The sequence below is a fragment of the Lissotriton vulgaris genome, chromosome 2_1 (assembly GCF_964263255.1).
Source record: "Lissotriton vulgaris chromosome 2_1, aLisVul1.2, whole genome shotgun sequence".
NCBI lineage: Eukaryota > Metazoa > Chordata > Amphibia > Caudata > Salamandridae > Lissotriton > Lissotriton vulgaris.
In genome coordinates, this window is record NC_141687.1 from 153,323,108 (window position 1) to 153,337,567 (window position 14,460).

General features: G+C 48.7%; 1 protein-coding gene across 2 annotated transcripts in view; it reads right to left on the minus strand.

Annotated features, from left to right (window-relative positions):
• Window positions 1-14,460, minus strand: part of LOC147729730 (sphingosine-1-phosphate transporter SPNS2-like) — a 327,355-nt gene that overhangs the window by 151,351 nt on the left and 161,544 nt on the right. For both annotated transcript variants that reach the window (XM_086954611.1, XM_086954612.1), the window contains exon 3: window positions 13,305-13,441. In XM_086954611.1, coding sequence (XP_086810737.1) covers window positions 13,305-13,441 — 137 coding nt within the window. The remainder of the gene's footprint in view (window positions 1-13,304; window positions 13,442-14,460) is intronic.

The window sequence follows — 14,460 nt, forward strand, 5'->3', positions numbered from 1 at the left end:
GCCAAAAGGTAGCGGAGCGCTGCACAGGGTCGAAGGCAAATATACAGTCGCTGAGCGGCTGGAGCGGCAGCTGGGTCTAGGGAGAGCCGTGCTGTGCATGAACTGCACAGCTGCCCCTGGAATGCAGGTGTTTATTATACCTGCTGGTTTTAGTAAACACAAGGTATGTGTACCCTATTCATGCTGTGTGTACCTGGTGGGCGCGCTTTTATGCATCACTGCACATACAAGCACTGCGGCCCCTGACCTTTAGCATGTGCCATTGATAAGCCTCACACGTGTTTGGATTGCAGGAAAGCAAGGGGCGAGTTATGGGTTGTATACCCACTCATATATGTGTGTTTTTGGGAGGGTGTATATATGTCTAGGACTGTTGTGTTTCTGTATATGTCTTCACTATGGCAACCGGGTCACCACGGCCTGTGGAATGTGGTCTGGCCAACCGTGATCACAGGGCGGCCACGGTGGAGGTGGGTGGAGGTGGGTAGGGGGGGCGCGCCCCCCGCCGTGGGACCTGAAGTAGTGCCCAGGAATGCCGCCGGTGACAATGGCCGCTTTCTGCAGCCCGGGCTCCGAAGGTAATTCTCAGAAATACGTTTGTCATCTTTACTTTACGACTTGTTGACGTGTAGCAATAACAGGCTTCGCAGGGTGTGTGTGGCGCGTCGGGTGCTGTGATGGCGCCGTCAGTCCATCCCATGTGTATCTACCGCCGCATCTAGAGCCGGGCGCGGAAGCTTCCGAAAGCCTCGTTTCCAAGAAGAGATCAGTCCGCGAGGGCGGGGCCGGATTAGGGCTGTCTGTCCTGCAGACACACCCTACTCTTACTGTATGTCCAGGGGCTACTGTACACACACTGTACCTTTGTTACCTGAGCTAAGACTCGGGCGCCGAGAAGGGGCCCCTATGGTGCGTGTGTTGAAAGCACCGACCTGCTCATCAGGGCACTGAACTCCAATCAGTAGCCTCATTGTTACCTCCGAAAAATACATCCGCTTCCTGGTCTATTTTTCCTTTTGTGTATTTATTTTACACATTGTTTGGATAAAGTATATTCACGTTTTGTGACCAAGGTAACAGCACAACCCGTGGAATGGTTTCACCCGTAGATTCACCCATCCGGCCTGACTTTGGTCTGAGGGTTGTCACTCTCGCACCACCCATGTGTGGTGAAAGTGGGGCACCTCTGTGTCCTGGAGGGCCAGCTCGGGAAAGTGACTTCACAGTGATGGCTTCAGGCAAAGTGACAGGAGTTCTGTTTGCGCTCTTTAGTCTCATCCTTGTGGGCTTTAGACCCAAGCGACAACAGCTTCTCTGCTCTTTTTGTGACATCCTTGCTGACTGAGATCAGGTGGCAGCAGTTCCTGTAGAGTTCACTAGTGACATCACTACTGACCGGAACACCACACTGTGAAGTCACTGCTGCCTTGAGGTCTGGTGGCAGCAGCTCCTGTAGAGTTCACTAGTGACATCACTACTGACCGGAACACCACACTGTGAAGTCACTGCTGCCTTGAGGTCTGGTGGCAGCAGCTCCTGTAGAGTTCACTAGTGACATCACTACTGACCGGAACACCACACTGTGAAGTCACTGCTGACTGAGATCAGGTGGCAGCAGTTCCTGTAGAGTTCACTAGTGACATCACTACTGACCGGAACACCACACTGTGAAGTCACTGCTGCCTTGAGGTCTGGTGGCAGCAGCTCCTGTAGAGTTCACTAGTGACATCACTACTGACCGGAACACCACACTGTGAAGTCGCTGCTGCCTTGAGGTCTGGTGGCAGCAGCTCCTGTAGAGTTCACTAGTGACATCACTACTGACCGGAACACCACACTGTGAAGTCACTGCTGCCTTGAGGTCTGGTGGCAGCAGTTCCTGTAGAGTTCACTAGTGACATCACTACTGACTGGAAAACCACATTGTGAAGTCACTGCTGCCTTGAGATCAGGTGGCAGCAGTTCCTGTAGAGTTCACTAGTGACATCACTACTGACCGGAACACCACACTGTGAAGTCACTGCTGCCTTGAGGTCTGGTGGCAGCAGCTCCTGTAGAGTTCACTAGTGACATCACTACTGACCGGAACACCACACTGTGAAGTCACTGCTGCCTTGAGGTCTGGTGGCAGCAGTTTGTTCACTAGTGACATCACTACTGACCGGAACACCACACTGTGAAGTCACTGCTGCCTTAAGGTCTGGTGGCAGCAGCTCCTGTAGAGTTCACTAGTGACATCACTACTGACCGGAACACCACACTGTGAAGTCACTGCTGCCTTGAGGTCTGGTGGCAGCAGCTCCTGTAGAGTTCACTAGTGACATCACTACTGACCGGAACACCACACTGTGAAGTCACTGCTGCCTTGAGGTCTGGTGGCAGCAGTTCCTGTAGTGTTCACTAGTGACATCACTACTGACTGGAAAACCACATTGTGAAGTCACTGCTGACTTGAGGTCTGGTGGCAGCAGCTCCTGTAGAGTTCACTAGTGACATCACTACTGACCGGAGCACCACACTGTGAAGTCACTGCTGCCTTGAGGTCTGGTGGCAGCAGTTCCTGTAGTGTTCACTAGTGACATCACTACTGACTGGAAAACCACATTGTGAAGTCACTGCTGACTTGAGGTCTGGTGGCAGCAGTTCCTGTAGTGTTCACTAGTGACATCACTACTGACTGGAACACCACATTGTGAAGTCACTGCTGACTGAGATCAGGTGGCAGCAGTTCCTGTAGTGTTCACAAGTGACATCACTACTGACCGGAACACCACACTGTGAAGTCACTGCTGCCTTGAGGTCTGGTGGCAGCAGCTCCTGTAGTGTTCACTAGTGACGTCACTACTGACTGGAAAACCACACTGTGAAGTCACTGCTGCCTTGAGGTCTGGTGGCAGCAGCTCCTGTAGAGTTCACTAGTGACATCACTACTGACCGGAACACCACACTGTGAAGTCACTGCTGCCTTGAGATCAGCAAAACACACAAGATGATGGACGGAATGTTGCACAATGGCAAAACATTCACCCCCAGTCACAGATCTGGGTTTAATCCATCATTATTTTGCTCACCAAGCCACCCCAGTTCAGACATGGCCATATGCAAATCAGTCTTGGCCCTGTGCCTCATGGGAACAGTCCAGCCCGAACTGCCAAGCCATGTCTTCCCTGGACCGGAATCAAGCATCCTAGGACCGGTTTCTGGCTATCAGCCGTCTTCAGCCAGGATAGCTTGACTCCAGTGGCTTAGTGAGCACGATCACCCACGTCTGGGCATACCCTTCCCACATATGGTGAACAGCAAAACACACATGATGATGGACGGAATGTTGCACAATGGCAAAACATTCACCCCCAGTCACAGATCTGGGTTTAATCAATCGGTATTTTGCTCACAAGCCACCCCAGCTCAGACATGCCATATGCAACTCAGTCTTGGCCTTGTGCTTCATGGGAACAGTCCAGCCCGAACTGCCAAGCCATGTCTTCCCTTGACCGGAATCAAGCATCCTAGGACCGGTTTCTGGCTATCAGCCGTCTTCAGCCAGGATAGCTAGACTCCAGTGGCTTAGTGAGCACGGGACCCACGTCTGGGCATACCCTTCCCACATAGGATGAACAGAAGGCTTAGCGAGCACGGGACCCACGTCTGGGCATACCCTTCCCACATAGGGTGAAAACCCCGAGTGGGATGGGTATGCTCAGACGTGAGTCCCATTCTCTCCACACCACTGGAGTCAACCTATCCTGGCTGAAGACGGCTGATAGCCAGAAACCGGTCCTAGGATGCTTGATTCCGGTCCAGGAAAGACATGGCTTGGCAGTTCGGGCTGGACTGTTCCCATGAGGCACCGGGTCAAGGCTGATTTGCATATGGCCATGTCTGAACTGGGGTTGTGTGGAGTACAAAAAAACAACGGATTTAGGCCCAGATCGCTGTACTGGGCTGAATGTATGACATTGTTTTGCATTCTGTCCATCAACTGTTGTTTTTGCATTCATCACCCGAGTGGAATTGGTATGCTCAGACGTGAGTCCCATGCTCTCCACACCACTGGAGTCAAGCTATCCTGGCTGAAGACGGCTGATAGCCAGAAACCGGTCCTAGGATGCTTGATTCCGGTCCAGGAAAGACATGGCTTGGCAGTTCGGGCAGGACTGTTCCCATGAGGCAAAGGGTCAAGGCTGATTTGCTATGGCCATGTCTGAACTGGGGTGGTGTGGAGTGCAAAAAAACAATGGATTTAGGCCCAGATCTCTGTACTGGGGTGAATGTATGACATTGTTCTGCATTCTGTCCATAAACTGTTACTTTTTCAATTGTCACCCTGAGTGGGATGGGTATGCTCAGACGTGAGTCCCATGCTCTCCACACCACTGGAGTCAAGCAATCCTGGCTGAAGACGGCTGATGAAACCGGTCCTAGGATGCTTGATTCCGGTCCAGGAAAGACATGACTTGGCAGTTCGGGCTGGACTGTTCCCATGAGGCACAGGGTCAAGGCTGATTTGCATATGGCCATGTCTGAACTGGGGTGGTGTGGAGTGCAAAAAAACGATGGATTTAGGCCCAGATCTCTGTACTGGGGTGAATATATGACATTGTTCTGCATTCTGTCCATAAACTGTTATTTTTGCATTTGTCACCACGAGTGGGATGGGTAAGCTCAGATGTGAGTCCCATGCTCTCCACACCACTGGAGTCAAGCTATCCTAGCTGAAGACGGCTGATGAAACAGGTCCTAGGATGCTTGATTCTGGTCCAGGAAAGACATGGCTTGGCAGTTCGGGCTGGACTGTTCCCATGAGGTACAGGGTCAAGGCTGATTTGCATATGGCCATGTCTGAACTGGGGTGGTGTGGAGTGCAAAACAACTGTGGATTTAGGCCCAGATCTCTGTACTGGGGTGAATGTATGACATTGTTCTGCATTCTGTCCATAAACTGTTATTTTTGCATTTGTCAGCCCGAGTGGTGAGTCCCATGCTCTCCACACCACTGGAGTCAAGCTATCCTAGCTGAAGACGGCTGATGAAACAGGTCCCAGGATGCTTGATTCCGGTCCAGGAAAGACATGGCTTGGCACTTCGGGCTGGACTGTTCCCATGAGGCAGAGGGTCAAGGCTGATTTGCATATGGCCATGTCTGAATTGGGGTGGTGTGGAGTGCAAAAAAACGATGGATTTAGGCCCAGATCTCTGTACTGGGGTGAATGTATGACATTGTTCTGCATTCTGTCCATAAACTGTTGTTTTTGCAGAGATCAGGTGGCAGCAGTTCCTGTAGTATTCACTAGTGACATTACTACTGACTGGAAAACCACATTGTGAAGTCACTGCTGCCTTGAGGTCTGGTGGCAGCAGTTCCAGTAGAGTTCACTAGTGACTTCACTACTGACCGGAACACCACACTGTGAAGTCACTGCTGCCTTGTGGTCTCGTGGCAGCAGTTCCAGTAGAGTTCACTAGTGACATCACTATTGACTGGAACACCACACAGTAAAGTCACTGCTGCCTTGAGGTCTAGTGGCAGTAGTTTCTGTAGTGTTCACTAGTGACATCACTACTGACTGGAACAACACACTGTGAAGTCACTGCTGCCTTGAGGTCTGGTGGCAGCAATTCCTGTAGTGTTCACTAGTGACATCACTACTGACTGGAAAACCACACTGTGAAGTCACTGCTGCCTTGAGGTCTGGTGGTAGCAGTTCCTGTAGAGTTCACTAGTGACATCACTACTGACTGGAACACCACACTGTGAAGTCACTGCTGCCTTGAGGTCAGGACGCAGCAGTTCCTGTAGAGTTCACTAGTGACATCACTACTGACCGGAACACCACACTGTGAAGTCACTGCTGCCTTGAGGTCTGGTGGCAGCAGTTCCTGTAGTGTTCACTAGTGACATCACTACTGACCGGAAACACCACACTGTGAAGTCACTGCTGCCTTGAGGTCTGGAGGCAGCAGTTCCTGTAGTGTTCACTAGTGACATCACTACTGACCGGAACACCACACTGTGAAGTCACTGCTGCCTTGAGGTCGGGTAACAGCAGTTCCTGTAGTATTCACTAGTGACATCACTACTGACCGGAACACCACACTGTGAAGTCACTGCTGCCTTGAGGTCTGGTGGCAGCAGTTCCAGTAGAGTTCACTAGTGACATCACTACTGACTGGAACACCACACTGTGAAGTCACTGCTGCCTTGAGGTCTGGTGGCAGCAGCTCCTGTAGAGTTCACTAGTGACATCACTACTGACCGGAACACCACACTGTGAAGTCACTGCTGCCTTGAGGTCTGGTGGCAGCAGTTCCAGTAGAGTTCACTAGTGACATCACTACTGACTGGAACAACACACTGTGAAGTCACTGCTGCCTTGAGGTCTGGTGGCAGCAGTTCCTGTAGTGTTCACTAGTGACATCACTACTGACTGGAACAACACACTGTGAAGTCACTGCTGCCTTGAGGTCTGGTGGCAGCCGTGCCGCTGGTTTGCCACTGTGTAGCCACTATTCACTTGAAACCAGATCCTAGCAGTTCCACTAATGTTCTTTTGGGAAGTCACTGTGCACTAGGGAGCAGTTGCAAGCTGGTCCACTGGCGATCCATCGAGATGTCCGTGATCGCTCGGGATCGGGTGGTAGCGGTTCCACTGATGATCCATCGATATGTCCGTGATCGCTCGGGATCAGGTGGCACTACTGACTGGAACACCACACTGTGAAGTCACTGCTGCCTTGAGGTCAGGACGCAGCAGTTCCTGTAGAGTTCACTAGTGACATCACTACTGACCGGAACACCACACTGTGAAGTCACTGCTGCCTTGAGGTCTGGTGGCAGCAGTTCCTGTAGTGTTCACTAGTGACATCACTACTGACCGGAACACCACACTGTGAAGTCACTGCTGCCTTGAGGTCTGGTGGCAGCAGTTCCTGTAGTGTTCACTAGTGACATCACTACTGACCGGAACACCACACTGTGAAGTCACTGCTGCCTTGAGGTCGGGTAACAGCAGTTCCTGTAGTATTCACTAGTGACATCACTACTGACCGGAACACCACACTGTGAAGTCACTGCTGCCTTGAGGTCTGGTGGCAGCAGTTCCAGTAGAGTTCACTAGTGACATCACTACTGACTGGAACACCACACTGTGAAGTCACTGCTGCCTTGAGGTCTGGTGGCAGCAGCTCCTGTAGTGTTCACTAGTGACATCACTAATGACCGGAACACCACACTGTGAAGTCACTGCTGCCTTGAGGTCTGGTGGCAGCAGTTCCAGTAGAGTTCACTAGTGACATCACTACTGACTGGAACAACACACTGTGAAGTCACTGCTGCCTTGAGGTCTGGTGGCAGCAGCTCCTGTAGTGTTCACTAGTGGCATCACTAATGACCGGAACACCACACTGTGAAGTCACTGCTGCCTTGAGGTCTGGTGGCAGCAGTTCCAGTAGAGTTCACTAGTGACATCACTACTGACTGGAACAACACACTGTGAAGTCACTGCTGCCTTGAGGTCTGGTGGCAGCAGTTCCTGTAGTGTTCACTAGTGACATCACTACTGACTGGAACAACACACTGTGAAGTCACTGCTGCCTTGAGGTCTGGTGGCAGCCGTGCCGCTGGTTTGCCACTGTGTAGCCACTATTCACTTGAAACCAGGTCCCAGCAGTTCCACTAATGTTCTTTTGGGAAGTCACTGTGCACTAGGGAGCAGTTGCAAGCTGGTCCACTGGCGATCCATCGTGATGTCCGTGATCGCTCGGGATCGGGTGGTAGCGGTTCCACTGATGATCCATCGATATGTCCGTGATCGCTCGGGATCAGGTGGCAGCATTTCCAATGCACTGTTCTATTGTGAGTCACTGCTCACTTCCACTCAGGCGCGCAACACCCATTGAACTCACCGGGCTTCAGCCCCCCCCCATCCCCCCTCGTCGTGTGTGGCAGCCTGGGATGAGACAGATCCTGGGCACACACAGAGCCGCACCCGAACGTTTCACAGGTCTTTAAAAGAGCATTTGAATGTTAATTAGGCCTTGCAGTTGTTTCACCCCTTCTAAGAGCCCCTGCAGCTCCACTCTGCCTACTGATTAAAGGTTCAGCCCCCCCTCCCCCCGAATTTTTTTCTCACCCCCCCCCCCACCCAAATTTGGCTCTAGTTGCGCCTCTGCTTCCACTAGTGTTCATTTGTGAGGTCACAGCTGCTGTCACTGCTGCTGTGTGCTGCTGTGTGCTGGTGACTTCAGCAGCTGGTGATATATTTCTTAGATGTTTGGGTGCTGTTCGCATGTGTTATGTTATGCGTACCTGAATCGCACGACTCACCCGCAAGGGTATCAAGGCGCCACTGACGTCACACCTGTCGTAGGAGAACTGTTGATGTTCCTGGGTGACATTGATTATTTGAGACACAAGTGGCGCAGTTATACGGGTCTCCTTAGTGACGTTAGGGCTGACTTGGAAACCACAGCAGTGGTGCTGGTGGTCCTCCTCCGTGACGTAGGTGTCTTGTATGATGAAGGTCACCCCCGAGGCTTCTTCCACAGACCCCGCCCCCCTCGCACACTGAGCTGGCTGACCACTGCCCTGGTCCACCCGTGCCCAGCGCGAAGGCCTCTGGGCCTCCTTCCAAACCACAGAGCCGGCTTTCCTACCCACGTCACTGCTGCTGCACCTCAGACCGTGTGCTTTCCATGTGACATCCTAGTGATTCACACACCTGACGTGTGCAGGTCTTAAAATAATAATCCGTTTTTTATAGATATGTTTCACGCATTCCGGATCCTGTTTAGGCGCCTTGTTTTTTGGGCGAGGAAAAAGTGGCTCGTACAGAAGTTGGAAAACATGTCAAATAATTTAGAAATTATAGTCATTGCCGTTGGTTCACACGATCCGGCGCCCTTCCGCGTCCCTTGATTTTCCGTGTTTATGTGTTCCACATAACCTAATATTAATTTTTATATTCCTTCACGGCTCCATGTCCCATTGTGTCTTTGGGATTTTAGCTATCTCGGTCACGGTGCTCCCCGCCACAAAGAGGGCTCTCCGGTGGCCAAAATAAACTTTAGAGGCAAAAGGACGTCTTTGAGCCTGCTTACCTTGGGGTTGAGCGCCCTTTGATATCGTAGTTTTAGCAGGTAAGTAATAGGTGCCATTATTACTGAGTAGTGATTGAATCGACATTGTAAGGATGAATGTTTGAGCCAACCGGCCGAAGCCTACACATGACAGCAGGTGCACTCACCCACAGAGACGTCATACCTAATTCACAAGGAGGGCAGCTGAGCTCAAAAGAACATATTGATGATACCCCACCCAGCCAAAATTGAATTTCAACTTTCAATTTTGAAAAGAGGAGAGACGATGCTCTTTTAAGTCAGATCTGGGCCTTTTGATGAGATGTTCAGTTTCTGGGCGCTATGTAGTGCAAGATCCAGCACAGAAAGTGACAAGTGATGGAAGCCGGCGTGAAGATATTGGCGAACCTTTGAAATTCTAGGTCATTTATCCGGAACTGAAGATATTTATCATTCTGTTGAATATTATTATTATGCCTATACTTGTCAGCCTGAGCCTTAAATCGAAAGGACCTTCATAACGTACGCAAGGGACTTACATTATAAGATAGTTTACGGACACTACATACTTCTTTAAACAATATAGGAATACCAGGTAGTGCAGACATTTCCATTATTTATTCAGGTGAAAGCAGGGTTTTGTCTAATTTTGTAGTAAAAATCTGAAACCTATTATTGTGGCCACCAGTATCCAGTGACCAAATGTTGTCGGGTTGGCGCTTCCCCTCCTTAGCCTGGTGCAGAATTTGATGCACTTGCGGGTGACGGCAGGGACTTTTGTTGGTAGCACCTGGCATTACTTGGACATACCTGCCTTCGGACAGCCGGGCACCCATCACCCAAGGAGAGGGCGGTCCAAGACTCTTCCACGTGAAGAGCTGGAATGAGGGCATGTGCTACTGTCTACATGTTTGTAATCTTACATATACGGTTTTAAACAGAGCCTGATTTGGTGCCATCTGTTTCCAAGTACAGACAACTCCAAAGTATTGAGATGAAGAGGTCTACTCAATTATATCCAACAGGGGAAATTGGAATTAGAGAACAGAGCGTCTATTTCCACCACTGATACCTTAACGATGAGACCAAATCTTCACTAGAATACCTCTCTATCGCACCACACGTCGGCTACGGTGCATCGCAGTGTTGCAGCAAAGGTGATATGGGTCTGAGTGCAGGCAAGTTAAACTGGCCCGACCGCTGGTTGAATAGTAAAATACAGCAATAGAAGGGTTCAGTGGGTCCAGTGTAACTGCAACGCTCCTGAGGCACTATTTATAGCAACACTCCTGTACTATGAGGTTTTTCAGCCCCATGTCCATGATGGTATACATCCGTTCAATGTGGCTGTCCTGCCCTCTATGCCATTGTTGATATACTTCCATTCAATTAGCTTGTCCAGACGTCCATGTCCTCGATGATCTACATCCATTTTATATAGCTGTCCAGATGTTCACATCTGTGATGACATATCGCCATTGCATTTACTTGTCCAGATGTCCACGTCCTTCATGATATACCTCCAATCTATGTAGCTGTGCTGCAGTCAGTTTCTTAGAAGATCTCCCTCCGTACTAAGTGGCTGTCCAGCCGTCTATTTCCTTGATAATAAACCTCCGCGTCTTTAATGATATACCACCATTCTATGTGGTTCTCCAGAGATCCATACATCTGATGAGCTAATTCAAGTCCATGTGGCTGTCCAGCCCTCTACGTCCTTGATGATATTCTACCATTCAATTAGCTGGTCCAGCTGTTCATTTACTCGATGATCTATCCACATTCTACATGATTGCCCAGCTGTCCGTGTCCTTGATGATATATACCTTCATTCGATGTAGCTGTCAGTCCGTCCATGTCTTTGATGACCCACCTCCATTCTATGTGGTGTCCAGCCCTCTGCATCATTGACAATATACTTCCATTCAACGTGATTGTCAAGCTGGTCGTGTCCATGGTGATTTACCTCCATTTTATATCGGTGTCCAGATGTCCACGTCTTTGATGATATATCTTCATTCTATGTGGTTGTCCAGCTGTGCATGCCATGGATGATATACCATTCTATGTGGCTATCCAGCCATCCACGTCAATGAGGATCTATCTCCATTCTAATTGAATATCCACTATGCTCATCCTTGATGGCATGTGCCATTCTATGCCACTAGGTAACCATCCATTGCCATGATGTTAAACCCTATCTGTAAGCACTTGGGTCTGAAGGTATTTTGCAAACATATGTATATGCCGTGTGTGCAATGATGCTTGAAATTGAAGGCCAGGCCGGTCTAATAGAACGACAACTGATTTGTGTCACTACGGGTTCGAGTTTTGTTCTGGGGTGAAGAGTTGGCTGTTGTGGAGAAAAGCAGCAAAGTTTGGGTGACCAAGGACATTTCATCAGAAAAAATTATAGTTTGTCCGATAATGAAGAAATAAAAGGGTAGCAAGCAGGTACTTACAATACTGTGTCAATAATTTAAACCATGCAGTGCTTAGTAAAAAATCAAAATATATGATAAACCCAGAATCCAAAGAACAAACCAGTGTTTACTAATCTCCATCATAAATTAGGCAGTGCTAAAAGAAGGGATTTTTTCAGTTAAAAAACAGAGAGACGATAAAAATAGCCTCATACATCTATCACCATCTTCTCTTTCCTGCAATTTGCTGGCTTTTCAAGTGTACATTTGACCACCAACTTGCTCTCTACGTCCCAAAAACAACTTTGAATCACCCTACAGTAGAATCCACTTGAGGGTATCACTCATTTGTATCCCTAGAAAAGGTCACATGAAAAAAGCTTTTCCTAGAATTGTCAAAGCAATTGAACTTAAAGGACTTCAATATCCAACTTACACAGTTCTCCACATGCCCCATTTTCAATCCTTCTTTGGTCTGGACCAATCATATCTCTCCGCCCTTTCTTGCCCCGTATCACTGTCTGAGCACACACGTAAGCATGTTTAGCTTTTCTCCTATGGGGGAGGAGGATTAGCCCAAACAGCACAAGGAAAAGAGTGCAGGACACAATGACATTTTGTAGCCCAGGTCTGTCATCCAGACATCCCGGCACAGTGGAAGCAGCCTTGGGATGCTGAGATGTCAAGATGTGATGTGTTGTTCTTGGCCCATCCCTGTGACACTATTGCTAATAGCCGTCTGCATACTGGGAGCAGATGGCTGCAGAAAAACCAAGCAGCACAGAGGACTTCTTACAGACTGGGTGGGAGTAGACTTGGTGTCATCTGTGTGGAAATGAACATTGCTATTTCTGAATGTTTTTTGACCAGATGTGAGATCTCTGGTGGAAACTCCAATTGACTAGTTACAGATGGCTTCTGCCATATTCAGTAGGTAAAATTTGGGGTTTAGACATGCACTGAACTAGTATGACGGAAGTCACCGTTGTTTCCAGCTATTCTTTGGAAATAATCATGTAAGTATGAGTATAGGTGGGGCTCTTGGTTCTTAATGACAAGTGTATGTAACCAGCGCATCTTCCTTGCTTCCTCGACTATACATTTACAGTCCAATGTTGAAAAATGTACATGGGTCAACTGGAACCAGAAGAGACACCATTTATACCTGGTGAACTAGAATTTCCACGTGGTATACCATGTGGCACTATGTTTTAAGAAAGCCGTTACATAATACAATATTGGTCTTTAATCCCCACTAATATCTTCTATGTGTCATCAAAACATAACCAAAGGCCAAGTTGGCCTAATCAAACTGAGGCCTTTTTCACAATGTGAAGACCCATAGAGGATGCCAAGAAAGATGGCCGAGTGGCAACAAAGTGGCAATGGAAAGCCATGGCGTAACAGCCAACAACAACCGCTGATTATGAGGGACTAATATTATATCAATATAGGAGGCAACAAAGGTCAAAGCAATGGAAAATATTGAGCAAAACTTTATTTGGTTTAATCGACGTTAAAATATAATTAAAACAACATTTTTTTAGAGGGATACAAGTTTTTAAAACTTAACCACTGAGCGTGTAAACAATTACCATTAAAATAAGTAGTGTAAAAATGTATCTTCTGTGGATATGCTAAGAATCCGCTATGGATCGGGCCCGTCTTACCGCTCCTGCAGCAAAACCATGAGTCCTTTTTGTTGCATTCCAAACTGATCAGACATTTGCTCAGTAACTTAGGCACTAACATCTCTCGGTGGGGCTGTGGGGACATTCCACTTGTGCATTCAGGAGCTCTTACCTGCTTGGTGATGAAGGAGCTGGAGAAGGTGACCGCGGACCAGAAGAAGATGCCGCAGCTGAGGATGATCTTCCTGTTGAAACGGTCTCCGAGGTAACCGAAGATGGGGGCAGCCACCATGAAACTACAGATGAAAACTGGAGAGGAGAAAAGAGAAGAACATCAAACATTAGTTGAGAATGGAAGTAGAATGTTCTCGACAGCCAGGTCCTCTGGAGACGCGGGCTGCTGACTTATCATTCAGATAATGTGCAGTGCATTTAACAACAACAAGGATAATTTCCTTAAGAAAGGAAGGGATTCACTTTCAAGGGGATTTCATCCTAGTAGGCGTGGTCCACAGGTACATTTTTGGATGTATAAAATGCCTTAATTGGAGCTGCAGACCTTCATGCATTGTAGTCAGGTGTTTATTGTCCCTTGCAGCCAGGAAGGGGGCAGTTATTTCAAGTGTTTCTATCAAAACAATTTTCATTTGGAGTGCTTCCTGGCACAGTCTTGCGATTTGGCGCCACCTGGTGTTGGTTAAGGCAGCTGCCTTACTTTGCCTTATGTTTGTGCTTGTTGCAGTCATATCACACAGTCCTGGTTAGTTGCTGTACTATGTGTACTCGAGTTAGTGTCTTAGACTCACTGATAGATCACGAGTTACAAGAGTGAAGGCATGGAAAATAACTGATTACCTCGCACACTGCAGGGAGTGAACACCAAACAAGTGGGGAGGAGTGAGACTCCAAGTGCATGGAGTGATGTGAGAAGGAGGCACTGAAGTGGATTCGGGCAGTGAACTGGAAGTGGGTGAGACTCTATTGAAGTGTAAGGGGCTGGCATATGGGAATGAGTGAGTGAACTATTGATGAACACAAGGACAGTGATATGCAAACGAGTGAGACTGCATTGAGTGTATGAGGTCAGAGATGTGAATATAAGTGAGGGTTGTGGACCAGGGTCAACGGACTCGATAATTCTCGCCTTGGTGCGTACTCTAACCAGGGATCACACTCGGCAACTCTGGGCATTAAGCTTGCCTCATCTCTACAACGGCCCCCTCAGACGCAGGGGATGCCTGGTTTCAACTTGGAGATACCCAGAAGGGACCATCTCACAGGGAAAGCCAGGACGGGTTCCCCAGCGGTCTTCAGCGCCAGGACACCCC